General features: G+C 38.9%; 2 protein-coding genes across 3 annotated transcripts in view; both read right to left on the minus strand.

Moving 5' to 3' along the window:
* mmaa (metabolism of cobalamin associated A) overlaps positions 1-9,650 on the minus strand; it is a 14,223-nt gene extending 4,573 nt beyond the window's left edge. The window contains exons 1-6 of the mRNA XM_046836923.1: positions 9,609-9,650; positions 6,944-7,366; positions 3,354-3,476; positions 3,039-3,209; positions 2,194-2,279; positions 1,911-2,060 (exon numbers count right to left, since the gene is read on the minus strand). Coding sequence (XP_046692879.1) covers positions 1,911-2,060; positions 2,194-2,279; positions 3,039-3,209; positions 3,354-3,476; positions 6,944-7,334 — 921 coding nt within the window. The 5' untranslated portion in view covers positions 7,335-7,366; positions 9,609-9,650. The remainder of the gene's footprint in view (positions 1-1,910; positions 2,061-2,193; positions 2,280-3,038; positions 3,210-3,353; positions 3,477-6,943; positions 7,367-9,608) is intronic.
* Positions 9,651-12,349: 2,699 nt separating this feature from the next.
* Positions 12,350-16,547, minus strand: part of smad1 (SMAD family member 1) — a 29,827-nt gene continuing 25,629 nt past the window's right edge. For both annotated transcript variants that reach the window (XM_046834169.1, XM_046834177.1), the window contains exons 6-7: positions 15,167-15,423; positions 12,350-13,684 (exon numbers count right to left, since the gene is read on the minus strand). In XM_046834169.1, coding sequence (XP_046690125.1) covers positions 13,541-13,684; positions 15,167-15,423 — 401 coding nt within the window. In that variant the 3' untranslated portion in view covers positions 12,350-13,540. The remainder of the gene's footprint in view (positions 13,685-15,166; positions 15,424-16,547) is intronic.

The raw sequence follows: 16,547 nt of genomic DNA on the forward strand, positions 1-16,547 counted from the left end.
AAGGCAAGCATTCACAGGCAGGAATGTCCTCAAAGCTTAGCACTCCATCACTCGATGAATAGCAGCCTTGGACTGTTCAACGTATTCTACATCCAAAAACAGCCTCCTCTGCTGGCCACAGGGCCAAAACGACAAAATGTCCTGGATATGTATTATGTTAGAAACAAAATTAGGCTTTCTATTTATGAATGGACGTTCGGTGTCACCTAGATGAGGATGGGTTCCCTTTTGAGCCTGGTTCCTCTCAAGGTTTCTTCCTCATACCATCTCAGAGTGTTTTTCCTTGACACAGTCTCGCTTATTAGGGATAAACTAGGGAGGTAAGGAGGAGGTAGCTTAGTGGTTAAGGTGGTGGACAAAAATTCCAACATTAAAACCTCTTTATCTCAGTAAAGCTGAATTGGGACAATGTCCATTATAAGTGCCATAGAAATAAAGCTGAATTAAATCGAACCAAACCAAAGAATTTATCAATGGTTGATTAAACTTTGGCAGATTGATATTTAGAGTAACCCAGCCATTAGGGTTTCACAAGCCAGTGCACTCTTAGTGCCAGGGAGTGATGTTTAGGAGAGATGGCAGTGGAGTTTTTAACCAGATTGTTTAACAATATATTGGAAGGTGAGCGGATGCCTGAGAAATGGAGAAGGAGTGTGCTGGTACCGATCTTTAAGAATAAGGGAGTTCTGCAGTAACTACAGGGAAATAAAGACGATCAGTCACACCATGAAGTTATGGGAAAGAGTGTGGAAGTCAGGCTGAGAGAAGAGGTGACCATCTGTGAACAACAGTATGGTTTCATGCCGAGGAAGAGCACCACAGACGCATCATTTGCTTTGAGGATGTTGATGGAGAAATATAAAGAAGGACAGAAGGAATTGCATTGTGTGTTTGTAGATTTAGAGAAAGACTGTCAGACGAGATCAGACAGGAGTCTCTGTAGATGATGATATTGTTATTTGTGGTGAGAGTAGGGAGCAGGTTGAGAAGAGTCTATAGAGCTGGAGGTACGTGCTGGAGAGAAGGGGAATGAAAGTCAGAAAAAGTAAGATGGAGTACATGTGTGTGAATGAGAGGGAGGGCAGTGGAGTGGTGTGGTTGCAGGGAGAAGAGGTGGTGAACGTGGAGGAGTTCAGGTACCTGGGGTCAACAGTGCAAAGTAATGGAGAGTGTGTTAGAGAAGTAAAGGAGTGGGTGGAGAAGAGTGGCAGGAGTAGCACATGTAGGACGCTTTGGAGACAAAGTGAGAAAGGTGTGATTGAGATGGTTTGGACATGTGCAGAAGAGGGACATGGGGTATATCAGTAGGAGAATGCTAAGGATAGAGCCACCAAGAAGGAGGTTTATGGATGTGGTGAGGGAAGACATGCAGGAAGTTGGTTTGAATGAGGCAGATGTAAAGGACAGGGGGGTATGGAGAGGGATGATCCGCTGAGGCGACCACTAATGGGAGAAACCGAAAGAAGAAGATAGATATTTAGAGTGTTAGACCATGCACGTTTCTATTTAAAAAAATAAAATTCATAGGCACCGTGTAATAAAAACTGTCCAGTTAGGAATAGAGAAGAAGCTCCAGTTTAGGCAATACAGCCACATAATGCTTTTGGATGCTTTTCTGCAGATGACGACTGTAACCTGTGGTTATTTGAGTTACTTTAGTAAGTTCAAACCAGTCTGTTCTTAAGTGACCGCTCTTATCAACGAGGAGGCTTTTTACTTTTTTTTATGCCATTGTGTGTGCAACAACTACGCCATGGTCATGGATGTCACTGATGTGACTGACGGAAAATGTAACTGAAGCTTGTATTTCTTGAACTGGACCTGCATGAATGCATGAAATTGTATATGTATGTGTTTATAGTGTATATAGAGTGTATAGAAACCATTTTGCATACCCTCCACCCATTTACCTTAGGTGTCCAGGTTTTGGATTTCTTTCGGAGCAGTTTCAAAGCGCTCGTGTATTCGGCCTGAATCTTGCGTGCCGGAATGAGCAACTCTCCGTCTGACTTTGTCACCACCACCAGATCAGCTTTCTCAATGATACCTCTCTTTATTCCCTGTGATCCCACATTTAAAAAAGGGAGAGAAAGGAATTTGCAGACATTTTTTACAAGAAAAATTTGCCCTGATTGCCATCTATTTATTTGCAATATTTGAGCTGCACATAAGTGGAAAAAAAAAAAAGTTAACCTGCAGCTCGTCGCCTCCTGCTGGTGGAATTAGCAACACAAAAAGGTCGACCATATCGGCAACAGCAAATTCAGACTGTCCGACACCTAGACACACAAACACACACACACACACAAACACACACCACAAATCAACATCCAGCCAAGTGTCCATGACATTAAAGGACACGCAGTTTTGTGGCTTATAGTGTAATTTTTTTCATCTTTGGTTATCTATAACCTAATTTGTTCCAAAACAATGAAAATTCTTCCACATCTGGAAGATAAGATAAAAACTTTTCAATATAAATCAGAAATTTAGAGAATGTCCAAGGTTCTAACTACAGTTTGACCGATTCATCGGTTCGGCCGATTAATTGGTACCAATACTACTAGCTATCGCCAAAAATTCATACCGATAGTTTTTCCAGGTTGCATTATACAGTACGAGAACAGCCTCTATCTTGAATTCTTCAAAATTCATTCATAAAATGTATGTATTCATTTTTGTTTTATTTAGCACATTTTTATTATTCAGTAATGTTTTTTATTTGTTATCTTTTTTAATGCAGTTCAGGACTATTTTGTTATTTTTGTTTAATCGGTTTATTATCGGTCATTGGCAAGTACGATGCAACCTAGCTACTGGCTGATAAAAAGTAGAAGGAGTCAATATAAGCTGATATTTGCATGTTGTTCCAATAGAAATTATGTTTCAACTTTAAAATGCAAAAACATCAACCTGCAGAAATTATATTGAAAATTCTAAATAAAAGTATGTGCTTTTTTATATTTTGAGGCAAAAATATATACTATGAATAAAAAAACAATTAAAGAAATGTATACTGTAATTAAAAACGTCCTTACCCACTGTTTCCACGAGCACAATGTCATAACCTGCTCCCTCACACAGGACTATAGCTTCATTGGTGGTCCTTGTTACCCCACCCAGTGTCCCTGAAGACGGTGATGGTCGGATGAAGGCGTTCATGTCCCGCGAGAGCTCCGTCATCCGCGTCTTATCCCCCATCAGCGAGCCTGCAACAGTACAGTGAATTTCATATTGATGTTTTTAATAGTAAAGTGCTGTTGGTCTCTATGTTTTGTTGTCAAAACGTGTCCACCACCACAGACTGTTTGGTCAATTGGTTTGAACTGTATCAACTACTGTCCTGTATGTACCCCCTGTGGTGCACGAGGAAGGGTCCACAGCCAACACGGAGACTTTGTGGCCTTTTTCTGTCAGCATTTTTCCCAGCACCTCAATAAAGGATGATTTCCCAGCACCGGGAGGACCAGACAAACCTGCATTTAAAGACACAAAAAAAAAGACAACTTTTTGAAACGGGTTCTTGACAGGATTTCTCTACATTCCTGACTTCTCACACTGCTGCAAAAATCCTTTAGAATAAAACTAAATCGAATGTAATTACACAGAAAAGACACCGTTTCTGAGCAATATTCATTCTTTCATATTCATTCCACTTTTCCTGAATGAAGTCATATTTCCAGGACACTGGAAAAGTCAATCAAGAATCTTCAATCCTTGACAAAAGCTTCCAGCTCCTACAGTAATTCTACAAACCTTCCCAAGCCAAATACTAATGACACAATAACACCATAGCATTTACTGATTACACTATTCCTCTTTTCATGTTGTAATAAAGCTCTCCCACTCTTCTGGGAAGGCTTTACACTAGATTTTAGGGGTTGGAATTGATCATTCAAATAAGCATCAGTGAAGTCAGGTACTGATGTCAAGTGATGTATAAACGATGTGCGAGTGTGTGAATGAATGAATTATAAATATGTGTATGAATTCAGTGGGTGTGTCAAAGGTGTGAACTGAGTGTGTTAACAAGTGTGTGAATGAGTGTGTGAATTAAATGTGTGAACAAGTGTGTGAATGAGTGTGTAAATAGAGTGTGTGTGTGTAAGAATAAGTGTGTGAATTGAGTGATTTATGAATGATGTGCGAGTGTGTGAACGAGTGTGGAAATTGAGTGTGGAAACAAGTGTGTGAGTGTATGAATAAGTGTGTGAATGAATAAGTGAGTGAATAAGTGTTTGATCTAAATAAATGTGAATTTAGTGTGTGAATGGAATGTGTAAATTGAATGTGTAAATTGAGTGTAAATAAGTGTGTCTGAGGGAGTGTGTGAATAAGTGTGTGTCTGAGTTAGTGTGTGAATAAGTGTGTGTCTAAATGTATGTGTGAATAAGTGTGTCTGAGTGAGTGTGTAAATAAGTGTGTGTCTGAGTGAGTGTGTGAATAAGTGTGTCTAAGTGATTGTGTGAATACGTGTGTCTGTGTGAGTGTGTGACTAAGTGTGTGAATAAGTGTGTGTCTGAGTAAATGTGTGAATAAGTGTGTCTCTGAGTAAGTGTGTAAATAAGTGTGTCTGAGTGAGTGTGTGAATAAGTGTGTGTCTGAGTGAGTGTGTGAATAAGTGTGTGTCTGAGTGAGTGTGTAAATAAGTGTGTGTCTGAGTGAGCGTGTAAATAAGTGTGTCTGAGTGAGTGTGTAAATAAGTGTGTCTGAGTGAGTGAGTGAATAAGTGTGTTTGAGTGAGTGTGTGAATAAGTATGTTTGAGTGAGTGTGTAAATAACTAAGTCTGAGTGAGTATGTGACTGTGTGTCTGAGTAAATGTGTGTGAATAAGTGTGTGAGTGAGTGTGTAAATAAGTTTGTCTGAGTGAGTGTGTGAATAAGTATGTTTGAGTGAGTGTGTGAATAAGTGTGTGTCTGAGTGAGTGTGTGAATAAGTGTGTGTCTGAGTGAGTGTGAATAAGTGTGTGTCTGAGTGAGTGTGTGAATAAGTGCGTGAATAAGTGTGTGTCTGAGTGAGTGTGTAAATAAGTGTGTGTCTGAGTGAGTGTGTAAATAAGTGTGTGTCTGAGTGAGTGTGTAAATAAGTGTGTCTGAGTGAGTGTGTAAATAAGTGTGTGTCTGAGTGAGCGTGTAAATAAGTATGTCTGAGTGAGCGTGTAAATAAGTGTGTCTGAGTGAGCGTGTGAATAAGTGTGTCTGAGTGAGCGTGTAAATAAGTGTGTGTCTGAGTGAGTGTGTAAATAAGTGTGTCTGAGTGAGTGTGTAAATAAGTGTGTCTGAGTGAGTGTGAATAAGTGTGTGTCTGAGTGAGTGTGTGAATAAGTGTGTGTCTAAGTGAGTGTAAATAAGTGTGTGTCTGAGTGAGTGTGTGAATAAGTGTGTGTCTAAGTGAGTGTGTAAATAAGTGTATGTCTGAGTGAGTGTGTAAATAAGTGTGTGTCTGAGTGAGTGTGTAGATGAGTGTGTGTCTGAGTGAGTGTGTAAATAAGTGTGTCTAAGTGAGTGTGTAAATAAGTGTATGTCTGAGTGAGTGTGTAAATAAGTGTGTCTGAGTGAGTGTGTAAATAAGTGTGTCTGAGTGAGTGTGTAAATAAGTGTGTCTGAGTGAGTGTGTAAATAAGTGTGTGTCTGAGTGAGTGTGTAAATAAGTGTATGTCTGAGTGAGTGTGTAAATAAGTGTGTGTCTGAGTGAGTGTGTAAATAAGTGTGTCTGAGTGAGTGTGTAAATAAGTGTGTGTCTGAGTGAGTGTGTAAATAAGTGTGTGTCTGAGTGAGTGTGTAAATAAGTGTGTGTCTGAGTGAGTGTGTAAATAAGTGTGTCTGAGTGAGTTTGTGAATAAGTGTGTGTCTGAGTGAGTGTGTGAATAAGTGTGTCTGAGTGAGTGTGTAAATAAGTGTGTCTGAGTGAGTGTGTAAATAAGTGTGTCTGAGTGAGTGTGTAAATAAGTGTATGTCTGAGTGAGTGTGTAAATAAGTGTGTGTCTGAGTGAGTGTGTAAATAAGTGTGTGTCTGAGTGAGTGTGTAAATAAGTGTGTCTGAGTGAGTGTGTAAATAAGTGTGTCTGAGTGAGTGTGTAAATAAGTGTGTGTCTGAGTGAGTGTGTAAATAAGTGTGTGTCTGAGTGAGTGTGTAAATAAGTGTGTGTCTGAGTGAGTGTGTGAATAAGTGTGTCTGAGTGAGTGTGTAAATAAGTGTGTGTCTGAGTGAGTGTGTAAATAAGTGTGTGTCTGAGTGAGTGTGTAAATAAGTGTATGTCTGAGTGAGTGTGTAAATAAGTGTGTCTGAGTGAGTGTGTAAATAAGTGTGTGTCTGAGTGAGTGTGTAAATAAGTGTGTCTGAGTGAGTGTGTAAATAAGTGTGTGTCTGAGTGAGTGTGTAAATAAGTGTGTCTGAGTGAGTGTGTAAATAAGTGTGTGTCTGAGTGAGTGTGTAAATAAGTGTGCGTCTGAGTGAGTGTGTAAATAAGTGTGTGTCTGAGTGAGTGTGTAAATAAGTGTGTGTCTGAGTGAGTGTGTAAATAAGTGTGTGTCTGAGTGAGTGTGAATAAGTGTGTCTGAGTGAGTGTGTAAATAAGTGTGTGTCTGAGTGAGTGTGTAAATAAGTGTGTGTCTGAGTGAGTGTGTAAATAAGTGTATGTCTGAGTGAGTGTGTAAATAAGTGTGTGTCTGAGTGAGTGTGTAAATAAGTGTGTGTCTGAGTGAGTGTGTAAATAAGTGTGTCTGAGTGAGTGTGTAAATAAGTGTGTGTCTGAGTGAGTGTGTAAATAAGTGTGCGTCTGAGTGAGTGTGTAAATAAGTGTGTGTCTGAGTGAGTGTGTAAATAAGTGTGTGTCTGAGTGAGTGTGTAAATAAGTGTGTAAATCCCCTGCAGGCTTTTCATTTCACCTTTATTTCTCTCTGCACACATAAATAAATCCTCCATCCTGAATCGTGTCCTCACCCACTCTGAAGGCCACCGGTTTCCCTCCTAACATCCTCTCGCGCTCTTGCCGGTATGCCAGCACCCTCTGCAGCAGCACTTGGGCCAACTCCTTCTTCCGAGGATGCTGTGTCTCCACCAGTGTTATACACTCCGCCAGAGACGACCTCTGACCCCTGACCAGGCCGTCGTACAGCCGCTCGAGCAAGGTCCTCTCCCCGAGCGTCAGATCTGACACACTCTGACTCAAGGCCTTCTTTGTGGACATGTTCCTCCGTTGAGACAGGACACACACGGGTCCATGGTGCACCTCTGTGCTGGTCCTGTGAAGGATCTGGGAGGAATGTTTAGCTGTGGCTGAGCTCAGAGTCCTGAAACGATATAAAAATGGGAGGAGGACCACCGGAGCCATGGCACTGTGATGACGAGGCTCGAACACAGAGACTGTGGGACAAAGAGAGAAGAATAATGAATGAGAGAATCACACAAACGTGTGTGTAATGTGTTCTCCAATGCTATTGAATATACACTTTATTTATGCACTAATCGTAAAAACACACAGGCATTTTATTCCACTGTGTGTGTCTCATGTGTGCAACAGTGTTTTTATAGTTTCAAATAAAAACAGGAAGAAATTCAAAATATAAAAAAAAATAATAAAACAAGTAAATGCAAAAAAGTTTATCTTCTTCTTCTTCCCATTAGGGGTCGCCACAGCGGATCATCCGTCTCCATACCCCCTGTCCTCTACATCTGCCTCTTTCACACCAACGACCTGCATGTCTTCCCTCACCACATCCATAAACCTCCTCCTTGGCCTTCCTCGTTCCCTCCTACCTGGTGGCTCCATCATCAGCATTCTCCTACTGATATACCCCATGTCCCTCCTCTGCACATGTCCAAACCATCTCAATCTCACCTCCCTCACCTTGTCTCCAAAACGTCCTACATGCACTGTCCCTCTAATAAACTAATTTCTAAACTTGTCCATCCTCGTCACTCCCAATGAAAATCTCAACATCTTCAGCTCTGCTACCTCCAGCTCCACCTCCTGTCTTCTACTCAATGCCACTGTCTCTAAACCATACAACATCGCAGGTCTCACCACAGTCCTATAAACTTTTCCTTTCATTCTTGCAGATACTCTTCTATCACAAATCACTCCTGTCACTCTTCTCCACCCACTTCACCCTGCCTGCACTCTTTTCTTCACTTTTCTAACACACTCTCCATTACTTTGCACTGTTGACCCCAGGTACCTGAACTCCTCCACCTTCTCCACCTCTTCTCCCTGCAACCGCATCACTCCACTGCCCTCCCTCTCATTCACACACATGTACTCTGTCTTACTCCTACTGACTTTTATTCCCTGAATCTCACACTACACTCTTCCTCCTTAAGTTTCCACCATCTTATTCTTCTTTCAGTCCTCACTCTCCTCCTCTTCTTCTTCGCCTCCAAAACCATCCTACAGACCACCATCCGATGCTGTCTAGCTACACTGTCCCCTGCCAACACCTTACAGTCTCCAATCTCCATCATGTTGCATCTCCTGCATAGAACATATTCCACCTGTGTGCACCTTCCTCCACTCTTATACGTCACCCTATGATCCTCCTTCTTCTTAAAATAAGTGTTCACCACTGCCATTTCCATCCTTTTAGCAAAATCTACCACCATCTGCCCTTCCACATTCCTCTTCTTAAAACCATACCTACCCATCACCTCCTCATCACCTCTGTTCCCTTCACCTACATGTCCATTAAAGTCTGCCCCAATCAACAATCATTCTTTCCTATGTACACCATCCACCACTTCATCTAATTCACTCCAGAAAAATGCAAAAAAGTTTATCATTGTTTATATTAAAAAATAATAATAATTAAGCAACACCGTACGTGCAAAAACTTTACACTATAGCAGATTTTTTTTTTTTTATAGATTCTTTGAAATATATAATAAAGAATACTATATATTTCTTTATCTATCTATCTATCTATCTATCTATCTATCTATCTATCTATAATTTAATTGTTTCAACAATTGTATTTAATTTAATTATATATTATATCAATTATATTTTGTGTGTGTATATATATATATATATATATATATATATATATATATATATATATATGTGTGTATGTGTGTGTGTGTGTGTGTGTGTGTGTGTGTGTGTGTGTGTGTGTGTGTAAGAAAGACAGAAAGACTAAAGGACAGATAGACAGGAAGATAGATAGACTTATGTACAAACAGTTAGACTGGCTGACTGGCACACAGACTTTCAGAAAGGTAGACAGACAAACAAATGGACAGACAGACAGACAGACAACAACAAATGTAAACAGATCATTTTAACCTCTACACTTATACATAACACTCATTAACACTCGTAGCTTTCAATATTAACTCCTTACCTCTCTCGCTCTCTCTCTCTCTCTCACTCTCACTCTCACTCTTTTCCTTTCTCTCTCACTCTCTCACTCCTCCATCATCCTCCACTCTAACATTATTTCTGTAAACCCGAGCGGACGCTTTGCTGCCTCGGTGTGTCGCTTCATTAGAGGCCGTATAACAAACTCCTCGCTACAAAACCTCAAGTGCACTAGATAAACTGAGAAACGCGTTTATTTCGACCCCTCTGTAGTTCGCAGGAGAGAGAAGTTTGGAGGTGGTTGAGACGCACCAGGTTTTAATGACCTCCTAAAAGAGGCAAATGAAGGCTCGCGTCCTCTTCCGGGTTCAAAGTCAAGTTTTCCTTTTCTATAATAAAAGTCTATTATTTATATGTTGTTATTATTATTGTTGTTGTTTTAAGTAGTAGTAGTAGTGTTATGATTACTATTGCTATAAATAATGAAAAACAATATATTTTTATTTCAACAGCATTAATAGTAAACTATTTATTTGTTTTAACTGCAAACTCACTGCACACGTGACCTTTATTTTGAAAATAATGTAAGCAATTTTATTGGTTAATTGATTGATTGATTGATTGATTGATTGATTGATTGTGTGCCAAAATAAATTACAGAATATCACCGAGCAGATTTTCAGGCTTTTCATTTCCCTCACTAGTAAATGTTGCATTATTAACAAACAATATAACAAAAGTCACCACGAGTGCTCTTATTAATAATTTCCTAATATTTAAGAATAAATAAATAGAAATCCTGACTGTAATCTTCCTAATATTTGCAGCTCTACTTTCCTTGATTTATTTCAGTGAAACTTATAGCACAATAAAAAACAATCTGATTTATTGTATTATAGAGTTTATAACCTAATACAGCTGCTCAGTGACCTCTAACAAGAGACATGAATTCTTCCAAAGGACATTTTTATTCCTTTTTTTTTCTTATCATATAAGGTGGTGTCAAAAAGTTTCAAGGCACAAGGCTGCATGCACAGTCACAGGGAGCACCGACCTTCATAAGAAAGTGTGACAAAAGACATCGGGAGCTGCGCAACTGGTGCTATTCTCACTGGAAATAACATGACCCCACTTCTGCACCCACCCTATGAGCCAGGAGTTTTGGCTCCGGAAGACTTCACGCTCTTCCCGAATATGAAGATTCAGCTCCAAGGTTGGCATTTTAACTCCAATGCAGTGCGAATCGCAGAAGGTGCATGACTCGCTTCAAAAAGAAGACTTCTAGGACTCATTCCAGAAGTGCGTAGCAAGAGGACTATTTTAAATGTGATAGTGTGCAAACATACATACATAAAGTACTTTCTTGTAAAACCTTTTCATACCCCCTCGTATATGGCATGGCGGTCCAGATCTGGGTAAACAAACCCGTAAAAAGCTTGAACAGTGAATGACTTGAGAAAGATTTGTGGCAAACGTGTAAGATGGAGAACAGGAGAGAAGATGTTAGCAGACTGGCTAAACATGTCAAACATGGAGGTGGAACCTTAATAGTCTGGGGTTGTTTTGGAGCAGGGATGGTTGGAGACATTCCTAGTGTAAGGAAAACTGAACCAGAATGGCTGCCATTCCATACTTTAACACAATGAAGTTATGGAGTTACTTTATTGAGAGAGGTTGTTCCTGTCTCTGTGTGAAGGTGTGCAGGAGATCATTGTACATGTGAGTGGAGGTGAAAAATAAAGGCTCATCGGGAGTTGCTGTTTATTTTTCTATAATGCAGTACCAGCACTTGCCTGACGGGGGCGGTAGTTTAAAAGTGTTGGAAGTTAAAAAGGCCAAATCAGGAGAAATATCCCAGACACTACTGTAAAGACTTCAGGAAGAGAATGGATTAAAATAGAATTGAACGTATATGTAGAATTGACTTTGTTGTGATTGACTGAATTAATTGTGTTTGTAAGTGCTGTGGTTGTGTGTATTTAATATTTAATTACATATAATAGAATTGAATGTATATGTAGTATTAAATATGTAATTACTGTTTGTGTGTGTAAGTATGGTGTGTGTGTGTGTGTGTGTGTGTGAGAGAGAGAGAGTTCATTCCTTCAGTATGAACCTTTCTGAGGAATCTTCTCATGTGTTTGGTAGAAACGTCCATATTTCAACATTAAGGTGTTTTTGAAAAGCGCCAGACGTACGAGAAGGTTGTGCATCAGCGTCGAGAAAAAAAAACTGCTTCACTCTGTGGTACAGAAACAATTTTATTATTGTATCTTCCAGTAGAGTTTTCATATCCATGGCTAAAACTGCGTTCTGAAAAACACTACACAGCAACAACAGCACAAAAAAAAAAAAAGGACGGAAACAAAGACACAAATCCTCTTATGAAAGTGCGCAAACAACAGAACCACAATAGATTTTCTTTTTTTCTTCAAAAATGTAAAATTTGAAACAGTGGGTGGGATTTCTCTTGAAAAACAAAAACGGACAGATTTTATCCCAGATATAAACTTTTTTTGTATTTATTTATTTTAATTTTTTTTTTTTTTTTTTTTTTTACAAAATAACAATAATAGTGCCACTTAAAAAGTAATTGAATTAAATCAGTTATTCTGCTTTAAAATAGCAAAAAGAAAACACTCAAGGCAAGATTCACTGCTGCTTTTCTGGTGAATGATTCATTCATGGTGAATACGGCATTATAAGCAGCAGGTAAATAATTCCAGACCCCTTTCAGAATTAGGTTACTGTTGACAGCCAAAAGTATTGGGACACCGGACTTCTCCAGGCATGTGTTTTTTTTTCTGACCTGTTACCACAAACATACATAAGATGCCTTTAAATTTGTGGTAGCATTAACACTTGAACTAGAAGACCCAAACCTGTCTCAGCAGGACAACAGGCTGTATGGAGAAATGCTTTAAATGGGTTGGATTGGAAGATCTTGAGTGGCCTGCTATAGAGCTACACTACCTATTGAACACCTTTGAGATGAATGTGAACGCTGACTGCATCCCAGGCCTCCTCACCTTCTCACCTACATCAATACCTGCCTTTACAAACTGTCTGAATGAGCACAAATCTCCACAGACACACTCGGTAATCTAGTGGAACGTCTTCCCAGAAGAATGCTGGGACTTATGTCAGGTGTCCACAAATTCTCGTTTGTTTTTAAACATCAGGCTGCATGCAACTACTGGCACAAACGCCTCCTGATGTACAGCATCTGGCCCTGAGAGAGATATCGAGCAACACTGGGCTGAAAAAATAAAAAATAAATTAATCCAAATACACAAACATGAATGAATGTCAGGAGATCTGCCCTTCAGCCTGATTTCATTTTCATAGATGGGAATGAACTTGTGTGTCATTTTGCATAAATGTTTAGGATAAAGGGATGCATTTCTTTTAGGAATTCGGTCAACAGTGCTCGCCTCGTTCCCCCAATACTTATTACTCTCATCTGTTCAAATGAGACTGGCAAATAAAAATAAAATACAGTAATAAAACCAGACTGCACAGCATTTCCTCTAATAATCAGCACATCTACTAATATACACTACCTTTACAATCGTCTGAAATCAGTCGGACGCAATAAAAGTAGAGTCTGCCTATGCGCTCCTACTCTACTACGCCATGCCATTGAATCCGCAGAATCGTCTTCCCCTTACACCACTTCCTCGCCTTCCCCCCCCGCCGCTAATGTTTTTTTTTTTTCCCTCATTTTTGCTACATTTTCTTGCAAAAAACAAACAAAAAAAGAAGCATAACATTTTGAATACGTTTTGTTCTATGCAGCACACGCGCTTTCTAGAAAGTTCATCTGACGCACGAGGGCTACCGTTTACTCGTTTTTAGCTCTAAGCAGGTCAGTCACGTCACATAACCCAGTCTACTGTATAGTCGCTGTACCTACACAAATCCCCCATTCAATGGAATACTGGTGTATTTGGCAAACATAAAAAAAGAAGAAAAGGAAAGAATGGAAAGAAGAAAATGGGAAGTAGGAAAGTGCCTGCTGTCACAAGACTGGAGGAGGATACTTGCAACGAGTACGATGGCCTCATCAACGATTAGGAATTGGTCACACAGAGTTATCAAGTATCTTCCAGATGTTCGCTGACTGAGGACATTGCCCTGCTGCCAGTCAAATCATGTACAACTACCCCGCCCCATCACTGTCCTCATTAACCCAATGCCCTCCTCTCTCCACCTGCACGTCCCCACCGGAAACGGAAGAGTTTTTAGGACACGGAGGAGATAGGGTTGTGAGGAGAGCCCATCTGAGTGAGAACCTTGTCCAGCCACTGCAGCGGTCCATGGAGGTGGATCTCGATCCAGCAGGGGGTGCTAGTCACATCCTGACGATGGTATTCAGCACCCCAGCCCTGAGAAAATAAGAAATTGTACATTAGCGCTGATCTCGACACACTGTAATGTCATACATATCTAATAAAATTTTTTTTTTTTTCAAACAAAGTTATTGAATTCTTCGGTAATTAAACGCCATTATAGGGTTTTAATTGTGAAAATATAGAAAGAGAGATAAATGGATAATTAAATACAAAATCAGACAGACAAACAGAGACAGATAGACAGTTTAATAGATAGACAGTTTGATAGATAGATAGATAGATAGATAGATAGATAGATAGATAGACAGACAGACAGACAGACAGACAGACAGACAGACAGACACCGAGTCAGACAAACAGTCAGATAGACAAGATATTGAGTCAACCCGACAGACTTACAGACAGACAGACACTGAGTCAGACAAACAGTCAGATAGACAGACATTGAGTCAAACTAATAGACAGACAGACAGACAGACAGACAGACACTGAGTCAGACAAACAGTCAGATAGACAGACGAACGGACAGACAGATAGACAGACAGACACCGAGTCAGACAAACAGTCAGAAAGACAAGACATTGAATCAACCCGACAGACTTACAGACAGACAGACAGACACTGAGTCAGACAAACAGTCAGATAGACAGACATTGAGTCAAACTGTCAGACTTACAGACAGACAGTGTGTCAGACAAACAGACAGACAGACAGACAGACGGACGGACAGACAGACAGACACAGACAGACAGACAGACAGATAGATAATTCTACTTAACAAGAGTTAAACAGCATTACTGGAATAAACAATCCAATACAACAAACAAATCAAATAAAGAAATAATGGCTCAAACCAATAATAAATAAATAAAATTTCTTTAAAATAAAATAATAGTGAACTGATCTGATTCATTATGAATTAAATATATAGGCACATTTGGTAGATGAAAATTCCAAAATTCAATAATATCAATAATAATAATAAAAATGACCTGCAAACAAAACAAACAAAACTAAAGATGAAAATCAGACAAATATATTAAGAAAAGTAAATGTAGGAAAAGTGAAATAATTAAATGTATTATTTCCACTAATGTATTCAAATAATTTAAAGTACTACAATTTGAACAAGAAAATTACTGATTTGTTCGTAAGTAAAATTTCCAGTTCAGTAAAGAAAATGAATTTTATTATTATTTTTTAATCTATTTTGATTCATTAATTATTATATCCAGATGTTTTTGTAAAATGTCGAGCTTTTTTTTTTTTTATTGCGTGAACATATGATGTCAATCTTTCAGCCAAATTCTTGTCCAACATGTTTATGAGACACGTTTAATCTGTGATCTGAAGTTAATGGATTTGTTTAAAACTCCATTACAAAATGTCATGTAAATAGGAACAGATGTCAGTCTATGAGAAACCAGGACTGATGTGTAACTGCATTTCTGGTGATTATTAATAAGCATTAGTTGTTTTTTTACTGAGGTGAACACACTGAGACGCCCATGCTACCTTGACGAAGCTCATGCGGATAGTGCACATCTTGGTGAGCTCGTAGACGGCCTCGAAGCCGTGGTTGACGGATTGGGCGAGCAGCTCGGCAAACTCCTGGTTGTTGAAGATCTTGAGGCTGCAGCCGCTCGGGATCTTGCACACGGTGGTGGGGTGGAAGCCGTGGTGGTAGTTGCAGTTGCGGCTCTGCACGAAGATGCTGCTGTCGCTCAGGCACTCGGCATAAACCTCACCTCCTACGTAGTACAAGTGCACGCCTGGGGAAAAAATTTAAGTGTTAGATCGTCATTAAAACTTTAGGGTTGAAGGATTGCGTTTGAGTAAAATAGTACAGAAAGCTAATGAACTAATGTCTGGAGATGTGGGTTAGTTGGAACCATACCCATGATACCACAGTGATTATTGTGATGTTTTTTTTTTTTGTATATACAGTGTTTGTTGAAAGTTTGGAGACACCTAGTCTTTTATGGTTGTCGAGAGACACATGCAAGTTCCTTTTATTTTTATGCAACAAACAAGTTCATTTAATGCTATAAAGATTTTCTTTGATTTTCTTCTTTTTAAAAATCCACCCTTGAATAGCATGAATAACAGATGTTCTTTGTTGGAGATTTCTTACTGACATTGAGATCCAGTTTTTGGATCTCAGCAGTTCAAAAGGATTGAATTGTTAGGAATGAATTTAATCCTTTTTGGAATAAGGCTGGAACATAACAAAATGTGGAAAAAAGTGAAGAGCTGTGAATACTTTACTCCGTTGTCAAAAAATCAAATCCGATGTTGAAATCGTTGCTTCTAATACTGTATAACGTTACAAGTTAAGGTCGACAAATTCGATTAAATGGCACTAATAGTTGAGTGCTGGAACTTTTGACTATCGAAAAAAATTCTATACGGATAGTTTTTCCAGGTTGCGTTATACTGTACGAGAGTGGCCTCTAGAGGACAATTACTGACGTCATGTGCTGTTTATTTGAAGCGTCTTTTTTATTCATTTTGTATGCAACTGTTTTTATTGATTTGAAGTGTTACTTTTTGTTTACATTTGAATGCATGTCTTCCACAATATTTATTTATATATATATATATATATATATATATATATATATATATATATATATATATATATATATATATATATATATATATATATATATTATATATATATTATTATTTAATACATTTAGCACATTTTCATGATTGAGCACTTTACTTTTTTTGTAATAAAATTTAGGAATATTATACATGGAGTGTTTATAAATTTTTTTTATCCAGTATCCGTCGGTTTTTGGCAAGTACGATCCAGTGATTGGTATCGGTATCCACCATCGGTCGACCTCTAGGTGCAAGACACAGTTATTGTATACAACATATATTTTCT

This window comes from Silurus meridionalis, chromosome 2 (genome assembly GCF_014805685.1).
Source record: "Silurus meridionalis isolate SWU-2019-XX chromosome 2, ASM1480568v1, whole genome shotgun sequence".
Lineage (NCBI taxonomy): Eukaryota > Metazoa > Chordata > Actinopteri > Siluriformes > Siluridae > Silurus > Silurus meridionalis.